The sequence below is a fragment of the Lepidochelys kempii genome, chromosome 20, assembly GCF_965140285.1.
Source record: "Lepidochelys kempii isolate rLepKem1 chromosome 20, rLepKem1.hap1, whole genome shotgun sequence".
NCBI classification, from domain to species: Eukaryota; Metazoa; Chordata; order Testudines; family Cheloniidae; genus Lepidochelys; species Lepidochelys kempii.
The window spans coordinates 3,366,141-3,380,571 of NC_136399.1; the positions used below are offsets into that span (position 1 = coordinate 3,366,141).

Sequence of the window (14,431 nt, forward strand, 5' to 3'; positions counted from 1 at the left end):
GCATGTGAACCAGTTTAGCTCAATCTGGTAATTTACCGAATGAAGCCAAACCAGTGTCGGTGCAGTGAAAACTGTTTCAGCATTGGGGACATGAGCCAGTGTAATGAAATCAGTGCGACATTTTCTATTAGAGAGAAACCTGGAGTGTAGATAAGGACTTGAGGTTGATTGTCTGCTGTAGAAGATGGCTAAAATATAATGACACAATTCTGATTTAAAAAACCAACAACAATAGCATCTGCTCACTCTCAGCAGCGGATCTGGTCTCTGCACCTCAGCTCCATCCCAGCTGCCAGGCCTCCGTAGGCATTAATCTGCAGGACGTAGGAATGGCTCCTTATCTACACTCCAGAAGGGCCCGGGGGGGAGGAATCCTCTGGCCTGTATTATACAGGAGGTCAGATGAGATGATCTAACGGTTCCTGGTTTAGTTTCACCTTGTGTGCACACCAGCCCTTGGATGGAAAAAGTGTTGTTCTGAACAGCTGCAAAGACCTGGCGCCCGTCCAGCTCAAAATCCTTCCTGACCACTAGCAAGTGATCAGTTTATGCCATGAAGCTTCTTTTCCTGCTGAATTAATATTTTTGAGGGACCTCCAAGTCTATGCATTCACCTCTCTTAACTGACTTCCCTTCCCAAAGGGTACCATGATGCGTGTCTGATCTCTCAGGGCTGTGAATTCCACAGATTTTATTACAGCTGTTTCAAAGCTGTGTTGAAATAATTTGTTTTCCTTTTGGAAGATTAGTGCAGACTCACTTCCTTTCTATTTCAGGCCATGATTAATCTGCGGCTGTGGAGCATCTGACTCTCATGTTCTCGTAAACCACTGACCTACTGAAGCTGAGAGCTAGATGACTGTCTTTTCCCCAAGTTCATATTACTTGAGTTCCCTAGTGCGCTAGGTGCTGTACAAACACAGAACAAAAAGACAGTCCCTGCTCCAAAGATTTTCCAATGATAATTAGACAAGACACACGAAGGATGGGAGAAAGGAAGGGTTAGTGGGGAAAACTGAAGCAGAGAGACATTAAATGACTGGCCCATGGTCACCCAGGACAGAAGGGAGAGGTTACAACGATCCCATCTCTCTGAGTCTTCGCATCCTTATCCAAAGCGGTTGCACTGCTAAACAGCTGCCAGCTCGTACCCCAGAGGGGGCTGCGTTTCAGAGGGAGACGTGAAGCGGTTCTGGGAGAGGTTGGCTGCAAAATGCTTTGGGATCTGTTGGAAGGGAAAGATGCTGTTTCATGTACAGAGATTAATTTTTCTTTCTCCCTACTTGGAAATCCGTTTAGCTGAAAAATATCCGGCGTACGACATGGCAGGGTTTGCCCTAATAGGGGATGTATTTAAGGGGAGAGAATGTGGCCTAGTGGACTGGGACTCAGGGAACCGGGGTTCTAGTCCCGGTTCTGGTACTGGCCTGCTGGGACCTTTGAGCAAGCCCTGAAAAATGGGGTTAAAGTAAAGTGCTTTGAGATCTGGGGATGCAAAGCGCTAGATGAGGACGAAGTGTTATTAATAAGCATGATCCTGCATCCGTTGACGTCAGTGGCAAAGGATCAAGTCCCCAGTGCTTTGCTGAATCGGGACCTTAATGCTGAAGTTACCCAAGGCTTCCTTTCAACCCTCCCACTGGACAGCTGTGCAATAAACCCACCAGATTTCAACTCCTTTAAGGAAGAGACTTTTTAAACCTTTGCTTGGCCAGCGCTATTTTAACAGGCTCCAAACCAGGAAAACATCTGCCCAGGCCCCGGCACACAAGTTGCTGAATGAAGCTGCCAGCTGCCTGTATTGAGCAATTTGTCTCTTGCACAATACACGGACTCTTTTTGTGATTTTTTTTTCCCCTGCCGCCCCCCCCAAAAAGGGAAAAAAATTGCAACATCCCCAAGGTACATCTGAGTTACGGAAAATGCTTGTAGTGGACACGAGTGATGCGCCTTGTAAGCAGCTTTTTCAAGATAACAAGTTTTGTTAGATTAGAAATCAGCTACATTGCCTTCTAGGAATTGCCTTTGAATTTCGCCAGGTCCTCTTCCAGGAATTCTTTAAAAAAAAAACAAAAAAACCAACCAGCCCCTCTGCCACGTAATTCTTTGGCTCTTAGACTTACATGTCGAAATTTGTTTTTGTAAAAACCAAAATGTCAGAGGAAGATGGAGAAATTGAGCCCAAATCTTTTTTCCTAGTGACCAGAGATGGGGAAATTTTCTGGCTGGTAATTATCCTCCACTTTTCAGGAGAACCCAAGAGGAAGGATGGGGTTTGGAAAATGTGGGTTCAGTTCTTACCTCTGCTACATATGCTGTGTGGGACTTTGCCTCTGTCCTTAGTCCCCCCTGTGGAAAAGAGAGGTAAATTGCAAGCTCTTTGCAGCAGGACTTGCCTGTCACTCTGGGTACCAACAGAATCTAGCACAGTGGGGAACTGATCTAAGTTGCGGCTTCTAGGCACTACTGTGACCTTAATAAATTTGGTTAAACCCTCTTCTTGAATCCCAGACCCTTGTCCCCGGGCTTTCAATGGGGATCCTTTTGTACGTTGCCTTAATCCAGATATTCGACTGTGCCATTTGTGCTACTCTCATCCATCAGACAAAGGATGACTAAGAAGTACCTGTTCCTCTGAGCGGGGCAGGGGTGTGGCTCTCCAGCCTCTTCTTTGCTTTGCAGATGAGAAGGGAGGCTTGTACTCAGGTTTGCAGGGATCAGGAGAAAGTGGATGGTGGTATGCCAGGGGAGATCAGAGATGAATGAGGCCCGATACATTCAGGACAACGTCTCAAGATGATTGGCGAGTTCTGTTACATTTCAGCTGAAATACAGTTAACCCAGCCTGCATTTAGAAACACTAGACAGTGGGGTCCTGGTGCCTAATGGAAGAGAAACAACTGGCAGGTTTAAAGGTCTAGGTGGAGGGTCGGTAGGCAGTACACGGCTTTATCTGAAAATGAGTATCGATTTCCCAGGTGGAATTAAAAAAACACAAAAAGAATCTGGACTTTGTCTGCTCAATATATCAAACAAAGATTGTGTTTATTGGTAGGTCCTATGCTTTGATTACTCTTGTTTACTTAGGGTAGCAAGTTACTAACTAACCCTATTTCCGCATCTTTGAGAACACTGATGCTCCCCCCCCCCCCGCCCCCAAGTGGAAATAAACGGGCCTGAGGCCTATTAAAAATAACGAATGACCCCTAGCTCTGAGATGGTGCTTTTTATCAGCGGATCTCAAAGCGTGGTACAAAGTATCATTATCCTTGTTTACACATGGCAAAACTGAAGCTCAGAAAGGGGAAGTGACTTGCCCTGGGTCACTCATCAGGCCAGGAGCAGAGGTGGAAATAGAACCCAACTCTCCTAACCTCCAGTTAAGTGCTTTTTCCTTTAGGCTATGCTGTGTCTCCCGCTGGCTCCCAATTGTGCAATTGCATCCCCTGGTGTAGAGACCCCTGCATCCATGGGTAGCCAGAGACATGTTACTCTGGGCTGTCACGGCAGGATCGGGGGGCCTTGAGGTATAGAGAAAAAGAGGGACAGAGGTGAATGTTTTAAGCTAACTCTGTTGTCCCTGTATTCTTGGGCCCTTCAGACCCTGCCTGCCCACCTAAGTTAGAGCGGCCCCAGGGCTGCTCTAACTCCCAGGAGTCATGGTGAGCTGAGGATACCTGAGAATGCCCAGAGTGCCCAGGCCACAGCTCTGATCTTCCCCCTGTATGGCAGCGGAGTTCTCATGTCCACTCCACACAGGGCGGGTCTAGGCCAACTCTACGCTAGACTTCTGCCAACACAACCGTGTTGGCCAGGGGCCCAAAGTGCAGAATTGCACCTTTGCGTGTGCAACGTACTTGGCTTGGGAGGGCTGGAGTCATGTACCCCACCCAGATCCCAGTTTTGCCTGTATAAGCTCCGTCCACCTCTCGGAGAGATTTGTTGGTTAGTGTGTCAGGCGAGCTCTGCCAGCCAAGCCTTCCAGCAGCAGGCCTGGCCTCGAGGCTCCGGCCCACGGATCGTTATGAGGAGTGTTTCCAAATTCTCCATGGAGGGTCAGCGAGAGGGGCTGGGCGAAGGGTTTTTAAAAGCAATTTACATGTCCCGTGTTTGTCCCCAAAGCCATGCGGTGAGTGGGGGCTGCGGGGGAGGAGGGGAAAGCTCTTTCTAAGCTAACGTTAGAGCTTTAAAATAGACGTGGGTAAATTAGCTTCCACCAAAAGCCCGAAAGGCAATCTCAGTGTAGCTGAGGCTCCACGAGAGAGCGGAATGGAAGAAGAAGAATGGTAAAAAATCCGGATTCCTGCAAGTGTGGGGGAGGGGAGGAAAAGGAGCGGTTTGAAAAACAAAAGCCTTTGAGGAAGCCAAATGCTTTCCAGCTGCAAAAATACAGCCCAGGAGAGGCTGGACGGCCTGCGTCAACGCAGCTTCTCCCAGCCGCTAATGGCAAGAGCGGAGGGGCAACCCCAGCCGCTCGGGGTTGGCCGCTGCAGCTCATGGCCCGGGTTGCATTTGAGACCAGACTCAATGCAGTTTGCAGGGAATGAGTCCTCTTTGCTCTTTTATTATTCCCATTGAAGCTAAAGATGCCCCTGTCTGGCCCTATGGTGCTCGGAGCTGTACGTGCCCAGAGCGAGAGAGAATTCGTGCCCAGAAGAGCTGACGGTTTAACTAGACGAGGGCTGGGAGAGGAACAGAGGGGAAGTGGCAGAGTTGGGAGCAGAATCCAGTTCTCTTCATGCCAAGGCCGGTGCCATCCCAGCTTGGCCAGGCCCCTGCCACACAGGAGGTCAGACCAACTGATCAGAGACGAGTCTCTGATTGTAGACGTAACCTGACTGATGGACGCGTCTCTTTGCGCCAGCCAGCAGGGCGTGGGGGGTTTTATGCCAGGAAGAATCCCTGATGTCCTTTCCTTCTGATGTCCTCCAGGAGTCGTAGTTGCAGGCAGGTTCCAGAAGATGGGGGCAATAAATCTTCATGCTTCGTTCTTTGTAATGTGCATGTGTGGTTTTTTCCTCCTTTCTGTTACTTTCACTCTCGCGCTCTCTCTCGGTCAGCACCGGTCCTGTGACTCTGACTCAGGGAACGGTGCCGGGGGCCAGAAAGCTCCCATTCTAAATCCCTGTGGTAGGCCCTCCTCCCCCCCCGACCCCAAGCCGTGTGGGTGGGTCTCTTCCCCCCCCCCTTCCTTCGGTCAGATGTTAATGAATCAGGGCTGGTGGGGGGAGGGAGGAGTATGGACAGTCTGGGTCAGGAAGCTGGACAGATGTTGGAGGAATGCAGCCCCCCCCCAAGGGCCGGCGGGGTTACAGCTGACGAGGGAGGGGAGCGCGCCAGGGTCAAACTGGATGACTCAGCAGAGCGGAGATATTAAAGGCATGGTGCAACTCTTCCCCCCCCCCTTCGCCTCCCACCCCTAAACCAGGAGCACCAGGCGCCACTGGCTATTAGCAGAGCAGCTAGTCGCCCTCCCAGGGCCTGCCCCGAGGCAGGCAGAGTGGGGTAGGCCTGAGTCACCTCCCGGCATGGCAGTGGGGGCACGTGCTTTGCTTTGGCCGTTCAGCATTTCATCACCTTCAGCTGCGGTGCCGGAAGCCAGGGACTTGAAAGGGCGATGGCGGGCAAGCTCAGCCACGGCCGCAGCCTGACCTGAGGCACCTGTCGGGCATTGCCTGGCAATGTCGCAGCCGTAGAGGAGCTCTTTATTCTGAGGGGCGATGCAGTGCCCGGCGTAGGGATGGGATCACAGCTGAGTTCAAGGGGGGGGGGGCCCGTTGGGCTGGGCGCTGCATGGACACCGGGGGAGAGAGCCCTCCCCAAGAGACCTTGGAAGAGGGACCAAGCGGTGGGAGGCAAGGACGGCTTGTTCTCGCTTGCCCAAAGTCACCCATGCCGCGGCAGAGAATTGACACCCCTGGTTTCCAAAACAAACCCGTCTCGTTCCCCTTCCGCCCCCGTTTCCCCCCTTGTCCACCTGTGTGTGTGTTAGGGTCCAGCCACCGGAAGGTTAGGGCAGATTTTGTATCTCTCAGCCTCCACCCTCGAGGCAGCGGTTGGGCCCAGTGACACATGATGCCGCAGCTGCTTCCCTGGCCCTGCTGCCTACATCCTAACCCCCTGCCCGGCAGTGCGTCGGGTTTCACGGTCAGCAAGGCCGGCGCCTATTCAAAGGCTAGGCGTCCTAGGAGCACCGCAAGAGGTCCGCTGCAGCCAGAGCCTGCCCTGCCTGCTATGCATCTGGGTGGGGAGGGGAAGACGTTTCTTACGTCGTCGGAGCCGGATGGGTGGGCGAGGGAACTTCCAAATGCAGGGTCCCTGGCATCCCGAGTGCTCGCAGGCAGGGGAGCTCTTGAAAAAATGTAGCTAGTTTCTGAGGGTCTGTAAGGGGGAAGGGCAGATCGCTAGCCCAGACGGAGAGACAAGTCAAAGCATTGATGTGCAGGTGGTATTATCATTATGGGCCAGCAGTCCACAGTGCTAGATGCTGTATAAACTCCAGGGTCCCTGCACCGAAGAGCTCACAATCGAAGGAGAAGACAAGAGGCAGCAGGTGGAGACAGACAGAGGGGCAGGGGAGCACAAAGGGACCAACCCATGGTGGCAGCGACCTGTAGATAGATGGGCTGGTACATATGGGGCAGAATGTTAGACACAGATGTGGGGGATGTGGAGGAAGCTAGATGGAGAGAGAGGGATGGATGGAAGTTCCTGTCAGATTATAAGTGGTGAGCCTCGTCAGCAGGACTTACATTAGCAGAAAGAATCTATCTATCTATCTGTCTATCCCCATCCACCCTCTCTAGCTATATCTACCTATCTACCGCGACCGTCACTGTGGTATCTGAGCAACTTCCCACTTGCCCCCAGCGTTTCAGCCAAGGCGGATTCTATCCCCAATGTCCTCTTCAGCTCCATGCCCCCCCCCCCACAGCAGTCGCAGTGAAGGTCCACTCCTGGTTTGGCCCTCTCGCGGTTTGGCCCAAGAAGGCTGGGTTAAGATGGGCATGCTGGCTGTCCTTTAACCATGTGAATGCTGTGGGAACCGCCCTGGTTGCACGAGACAATAGGTGGATGCTGTTTTACTGATGGAGTTTTGTCCTTTGGCCCCCTTTCCCCTCCCTTCCCTTTTCTGCCCTGCTCTCCCCTCTTGGTACCTATGGGTTTCCTGGTGCTTTGCAGGCTGTGTTGGCTTTTTCCTCCCTTGGTGCTGGGCACAGTCGGCTTGTTTGGCCTTATCTGAGATTCGCTCAAGAACCAACTGCTCCGCAGCCGAGGCTGGGGCCGGAGAGGAAGTGGTTAGAAGCCGGGAGTTGATGCTTTGCTGTGATTTGTGTCAATCTTGGCACTGTCTTTGTGACTGAAGTAAAAACCTTGCTACCGTCCACCAAAAACATTTCTAGAGCCTTTCCCCCTCCTTCCTAGCGGTGCGTTGTGTAAATTGACCCTCACCCCTGGCTGGTTTCTGTTTGGATTGCAGACCCGTGGGTGCTATCCAAGCGGGTGGGGGGGGGGGGGAGGGTGACGATTAATTTGGCCCGCACTGGGCCATCTCTGCTTTTAGTATCTGTAAATGTAACTTTTGCATCTGTCTGGTTTTTTTGTTTGTTTTTTAATGAGATTTTCAGCCTTCCCTACACGCTGCTGGGAGTTGAACAAAGCCGTTACTCACCTTGGAGATGTTTCATGTTAAGAAAGAAAAAATTCAGCTACAAAGGGTCTAAGAAACAACGAGTGGTCGATAGTCCGTGCCCCGAAGAGCTCACCATTTCAGTAGACGAGACAGAGGAAGGTCCAGATGAAGGGGCCAGGATCCAGGACTTCTGGGTTCTTTTCACTCTCCCCCTCCCAGAGATAGGATCAAAAGCTGTCACACTCAGCCCCTTCCTCTGACAGCTTTGTCAGGACACCTGGGTTTTCTTTCACGTGCTAAGAGGGGAGGGGCATCTAGTGGTTGGAAGGTGGGGAGCCTGGACTCTTGGGATCAGTTCCCAGCTTTGGGAGGGGAATGGGGTCTAGATCAGCAAGGGACTGGGAATCAGGCTCAGAGAGCAGGTCAGTTCAGAGCTGGGATAGAACCCAGGCATCCTGACTCCCAGCCCGGTATCCTACATGCTAGATCATAGAATCTCAGGGCTGGAAGGGACCTCAGGAGGTCATCTAGTCCAACCCCCTGCTCAAAGCAGGACCAATCCCCAATTTTTGCCCCAGATCCCCGCCTTGAGGATTGAAGTCACAACCCTGGGTTTAGCAGGCCAATGCTCAAACCACTGAGCTATCCCTCCCCCCACAACCGCTCCCCCTCCCCCCAAAAAAGAAAAAAGAACTAGGGTTGTTGAACGAAGACATTTCTCTGCGCCAGGCGGCCCTGGCCCCCTAAGCCAGCTCCATGGAACGCTGACCTGTTTACAGGGGAGGAATGTGGGTGCTGTGAGTTTATCCGATTTAAGGGGCTTTCTTTTTTTTTTTAATCAGCTCCTTAAACCCGGCGTGCCAGGTTCCGACTCTCACCTGCATCGGCTCCTCGGGCGGATTAATGCCGCACGGTTCCCTGCTGCCTCCTGCTTTGCCTTGCCTGCGGGAGCCCGGGCAAGCTGCCAGCCGCACAGCGCTTCCCCCCCAGAGCCCCGGCTTTGTGCTGCGGCGAACGCGGCCCTCGCTGGAAGATTGCTCCCCTGCTGCGGCTTTTAGAGCCGTTTCTCCCATCTCCCCTCGGTGCGGCCCTATCCTCCTGACGGCCTGCCTGTGACCGTGGAACCCGTTGGAAAGCTCTCCTTTTGCATGGGCCTGGGTCACCGCCGCCCGTGGGCCTTTGAACCATAGAGTCAGAGAAACGCAGGGACCTCGAGAGGTCGTCCCGTCCAGCCCCCCGCACTGAGGCAGGGCCCAGTCAGCCTCAGCCAGTCCCGGCAGGAGTTTGTCCAACCTGTTACAGTTAATCTCCAGCCCCGTTCAAACAGCCCTGAACAGATCTGAAGCCTGTTCTCAGGCCTCCCCCTTTCCTTTCTCAAGACAAAACCTGCCCAGGGTTTTTAACCTTTCCTGAGAGCTCCAGGGTTCGAACTCTTTGATCATTTTTGTCGCTTTTCTCTGGACTCTCTCTAATTTATCCACCTCTTTTGTAATGTGCGGGCCCAGAACCGGACCCAGACTCCAGCCGAGGCCTCCCCAGGGCCGAGTCGAGCGGGACGGTTTTCCCCCTGGATCTGTCGCACAACGCTCCTGTTCACACACTCCAGGATGACACGAGCCTTTTTCACAACTGCTTCGCACGGCTGACGCGTGTTCGATTTGTGAGCCGCTCGCCGCCCGGCTCCTTCACAGCTGTGTGAGCCGCTCGTCACTTCACCAGTGTGTTGAGGTCATTTTGAATCTAATCCTGTCCTCCAAAGTGCTGGCAGCCTCTCCCAGCGAGAATCGCCCGCAGGAACGGGCGCCTGTAGCAACGAGGACATGGAAGAGTCGCCGCTGCAGCAAACCTCCTGGGGAGGGGAGAGATCGGCAAGGGGGACTAAAGGGGGGCACTGCAGTGTGTGTCCAAGGAGCTGATTGTATGTGCACTGCATGGGTTGGCCTGGAGGTCCGGGATGGCCGCGTGGTTTAGGGGGCGACAGCTCTGGTCTGGGAATGAGGAGGCCTAGCTCTGCTGGGTGACCTTGGACAAGCTGCTGCCCTTCTCTGTGCCTCAGTTTCCCCTCCCAGCCTTTGTGTATTTCGCATGCAGGCTCTCCAGGGCAGGGACCCTTGCTTGCTACGTGTGGATACAGCGCCTAGCCCGTCCTGGGCCTCTGGCTGCTACAGTAATCACTCTACCCGTGGAAGGGGCAAATCATGCCCTGGCACAGCATCACTCGTGTGTGAACCCTGTGGATTTAGAAACTCCCTCAAAATGAGCCAGAGCCGGGGAGAGGCGTGGGCTAGCGAGCGGGGGTTTGTACAGGGCCAGATTTTCAAACGCCCCCAGCGCTTGACAGCTGTGGGACGAGGAGTTCTGTTTTCCGCTGCACTCCCCTCCTCTGTCGCCGGCAGGAGGTGCAGCGGCGTGCGTGTGTGTTGGATATCGCCCATCGCTGGGGTGTGCTCCTGCTGGAAACCCCTCTTCCACTCACCCTGGGACGTGCCCCAGCCGTGGTCAGACCCGAACCCAGGAGGGGCAGCGTGGAATTGGGAGCTGCTGGGCTCCCACAGAGCTGGGGGCTGGGTGGTGTTTCCAAAGGGGCCTAGGGGGATTAGGAGCTGTGGGAGTTGGGGCCTGACTCCCTTAGGTGGCTTAGAAATTCCCAGTGGTGCGTAAGCCATATGAATGGGGTGACCCTCCTCTCCGGGCTTCTCTGCTGCTGTACCTTCCTTCTCTTCGTTGTTCCTCTTCTCTCCCTGTTCTGTTCCCTGCCCCTTCCCTTCCCTCCGTTTCTCCGAGTCTTCCCCCAGTCTGGGCTGGGCCCCCTCTGTGGGGTGAAAGCAGAAGGCTGGTCTCCGTGCGCCTGTTGGCCTCTGCTGAGCCAGCCAAGGAAGGGGCCAGGCAGTGCCAGCCGGGGGGTTGGTTTTGATGCGGACCCTTGGGGTGTGATTTCCCAGACCCAGATTTCCGAGGGCTCAGCGCTTGCTGCTGGGGCCCGAGCCCCGCTCCCTGGGGGGCTGCAAAATCACAGCTGGCTTCGCAGGACAGCTCTGCTCCCAGCGGTTGTGATTTCCCGGCGCGCCCGGCTCCATAACGCTCGCCGGCCGCCTAACCCGCCTTTGTCCCGCCCTAGACGTGGAGCAGATGGCCATCGACTGGCTCACCGGCAACTTCTACTTTGTGGACGACATCGACGACCGGATCTTCGTCTGCAACAGGAACGGGGACACCTGCGTCACGCTGCTCGACCTGGAGCTGTACAACCCCAAGGGCATCGCGCTGGACCCGACCATGGGGTAAGAGGGGGGAGGAGAGGCCAGCTGAGCCGAGGGACCTGACGTGTGACCGTAACAAACCAATAGGAAACCGTGGTGCTGCCCCATGGTCAGTCCAACCAGGGGCATGGCTCACCCAGACGTGTAACCTCCCCCATGTCTGTCTGGTCCTTCCCGGTGTGTTTCCCATCGGCCCCAGCTGAGATCTGGGCCCGGCTGTGCCGGGGGTGGCTCAGAGCGAGCGATGGTCGCTCTAGCAAAGGGCTGCCTGGCCGGAGTCGCTCAGAGTGTGAGCGCCGAGCACCCGTGGGCTTGGCAGGTGCAGAGCCCGACGGACGAACAAAGCCAATCGTTGCGAGAAGTTCAACTCCTCCAGGCTAAGCAGGTGAGGGCTCGTTCTTCCCATTTCGCAGGCAGGGAGGCAGAGACTGGCCCCAGGTCACCCGGGGAGTCTTCAGCAAAGCTGGGAAGCCAAACCTGATCTCAGTCCAGCGCCGTTACCCCCGAGGCCAGGGAATATCAGCAAAACCCACCTGGTGTTTTTATTGCTGTGTTCTGTACCCAGGGTCTTTTAAACCAGTGGTTCTCAATCAGGGGCCTGGGGCCCCCTGTGGGGCCGCAAGCAGGTTCCAGGGGGTCCGCCAAGCATGGCTGGTGTTAGACTCGCTGGGGCCCAGGGCAGAAAGCCAAAGCCCCACTGTGCAGGACTGCAGCCCAGGGCCCTGAGCACGCCACCTGGGGCTGAAGCCAAAGCCTGAGCAACTTAGCTTTGGGGGGGCCCCCTGTGGGGTGGGGCCCTGGGCAACTGCCCTGCTTGCTACCCCTTAATGCCGGCCCTGGCTTTTATATGCAGAAAACCAATTGTGGCACAGCTGAGCCATGGAGTTTCTATAGCATGTTGCGGGAGCCTCAGAAAGAGAAAAGTTGAGAACCCTGGCTTTAAACGACCATCAGAGACAGAGACTTGTGACCCCTCCCCGTTTTCTCCTGGGACGGTCCAGCTTGGGTCTGATCTTAATTTTACCCCTGGCAAACTCAACTCATTTTAACCCCCCAGCAAGGGCTAAAGTTCCTCATCAGTGAGACTGCCTCCCCATCATGCCGGGACATTTGCTGCTGGCATCTCAATTCTTACCCCTGTAGTATATGCAAGCCACTGACCCACGCAGTACAGAGATGCCACTGTCAGCGAGTTTGCACCATCTCCGTAACGGTTTGCAGGAACTAAGATGAGTCATGTCCCCAATGGAGGGTGAACGTCTCTCACTCCACGTAGCTTTACATCCTGTGTTCAATTCAGGTAACGGCCCTCCGAGCAGCTGCCTTTTGGGAAGTCTTGTGCGCCAGGGAGCTGGTCTGGTGACGCTGAGTCATCAGCGGGGCTAGCCGCGTGCTTGAGAGCTGCAGAAGAAAAGGAGAGCAGGAGTGGAAGGCGTTGTTTTGGGAAGAAATGGAGTAGGGTGTGAAATCTGGGCAGGTGGCATGTGGGAGAGTGAATGTGTGTGCGTAATCCCACCATGCACTCTGTGCACACGTGTGTGAACTCCAGCCACGTGCGTTCCCCTGCAGCCTCATCTCGACCAAACAAAACTTCGGCTACAAAGGAGGCTTGTTTTCCCCAGCACCTTTCCATCTCCAGGCTTTTTGAGTCAGGCCTTGTTTTGAGGAGGAGACGCGGCAGGTGGGCTCAGCTAATGCAGACTAGCGAGGCCTGGCCTACAGCTGGTGACTTGCCCTCCTGCGGGTGCAGAGGGACACCCCTGTGTGGAGTTGCTGTCCTGGTTGGCCAAGACTGCAGAGACTAACGGTCACATCTGCGTGTACATGCAGACTCTCTCCTGGGAAGCTGTGACTTGTTACCATGTTAGAAAACCACAGAAATGGCTGGCTGGCTGGGACCTGGCGAGGTCATCTAGTCCAGCCCCCCCATGCTGAGGCTGGACCGAGTATCCCTCCGTGACGTTTAAAGAAGAGCTGTTCAGTGCAAGCTCCTTGTGCCTCAGGAAGAGCAAGGCAACCCAGAGCTGCTAAAATCCCGTTACCCTCCGAGTGTGCTTGGGAAAATACTGGGGTTTAGCTAGCGCCCGGCCTCAGTGCTCCGTTTTTCTCGCTCACGCCGAGAGCTCTGTGAAAGTCGTCCTCGTAGGCTTGTGTCTTCCTCCGTCCCGGCGGCCTGTCTGACTCACTCGGCGTGTTTGTAAAATGGTTTTAGCTTGACCAAGAGAGGCAAGGGACGGGATACTTTTGGTTGGACCAGTGTCTGCTGGTGGGAGAGACAAGCTTTCGAGCAGGGCTCCGTGTCACTCGAAAGCTGGTCTCTCTCAGGAGCGGGATTTGGTCCAATAAAAGATACGACCTCACCCACCCTGTCTCTCCAAAACCCTGGGACTGATACGGCTACCGCAACACCGCCGACAGCGCGTTGAAGACCCCCAGTGTAGACAGCATGTGGACAGATGGTGTGACGAAGCGGGACTGTTCTTAATGTTTCCTCTGAATATTGTAGGGGTGCTTCAGTTTCCCCTAGGCATTTCTTAAGTCTCTCGGTGGTGGGAGAAGGGAGTGTAATTGTTGCAGAGCAAAGGGCCAGGGTACATAAATGGCTGACACTCTGTCTCCTGGCAACTGATGGCCTGGGCCCTTCCCCCCTGCAAGGTGAGAGCTAAAGGGTTGGAGAACAAAGGAATCCGGTGACCTCCTGGCCCGGGAAAGGGACAAAGCCCAGAGGAGTGGGGGCTGGAGAGAGTTTCAGTTTGGGTCTGGCTGGGGACATGGCGTGAAGTGCAGACGTGGTTGTCTGGCTCACTGCCCCCCAAAATGGACCCAGCTGAGGGGTCCTGTTCCCTGCACCTACAAGCTCTGTGTTAGACCATGTTCCTGTCATCTAATAAACCTCTGTTTTACTGGCTGGCTGAGAGTCCCGTCTGACTGCGAAGTTGGGGTGCAGGACCCTCTGGCTTCCCCAGGACCCTGCCTGGGGCGGACTTGCTGTGGGAAGCGCACGTAGGGGCTGAGGATGCTGAATGGTCCGAGGTCAGACCCAGGAAGGTGGAAGCTGTGTGAGCCGTGTGTGTCCTGAAGACAGGCTGCTCACAGAAAGGAGATTTCCCCAGAGTCCTGCCTGGTTTTGTAGGGAGCAGTTCCCGAGCATCGCCCAGGGACTCTGTGACAACTGGTGTCAGTGGTGGGATGTACTGCACCCCATGGATGGCGCTTCCTGCAGTAAGTGACTAAGGAGCAGTAAAACGAAGGGGGATTGACGAGGACCAGGCGTGCTGAAGGCTCAGAGAGGAGCGGTTTCGGGGGGCAGTTAACCCCTGGGAGTGTGTGACCAGTGAGAAGGACTGTGCAGTAATGGGGTCCCCCTGGGGACTGCGGGGAGCTGTCTCGGGCTGAGGAGCCTGCGGCTTGGCCCTGGGAGAGAGAAGGACTTTTGCAGTAACAGGGTTCCCCTGGGGATTGTAGCGAGCGGTCCCAGGGGCGGAGGAGTCTGCAGCTCGACCCTGGCAAAGAGGTGGTGACCTCGAGAAGGGCTGAC

At 54.8% G+C, this 14,431-nt stretch overlaps 1 protein-coding gene across 2 annotated transcripts in view; it reads left to right on the forward strand.

Annotated features, from left to right (window-relative positions):
- LRP1 (LDL receptor related protein 1) overlaps positions 1-14,431 on the forward strand; it is a 187,191-nt gene that overhangs the window by 89,590 nt on the left and 83,170 nt on the right. For both annotated transcript variants that reach the window (XM_073318798.2, XM_073318799.2), the window contains exon 7: positions 10,752-10,914. In XM_073318798.2, the coding sequence (XP_073174899.1) occupies positions 10,752-10,914 (163 nt within the window). The remainder of the gene's footprint in view (positions 1-10,751; positions 10,915-14,431) is intronic.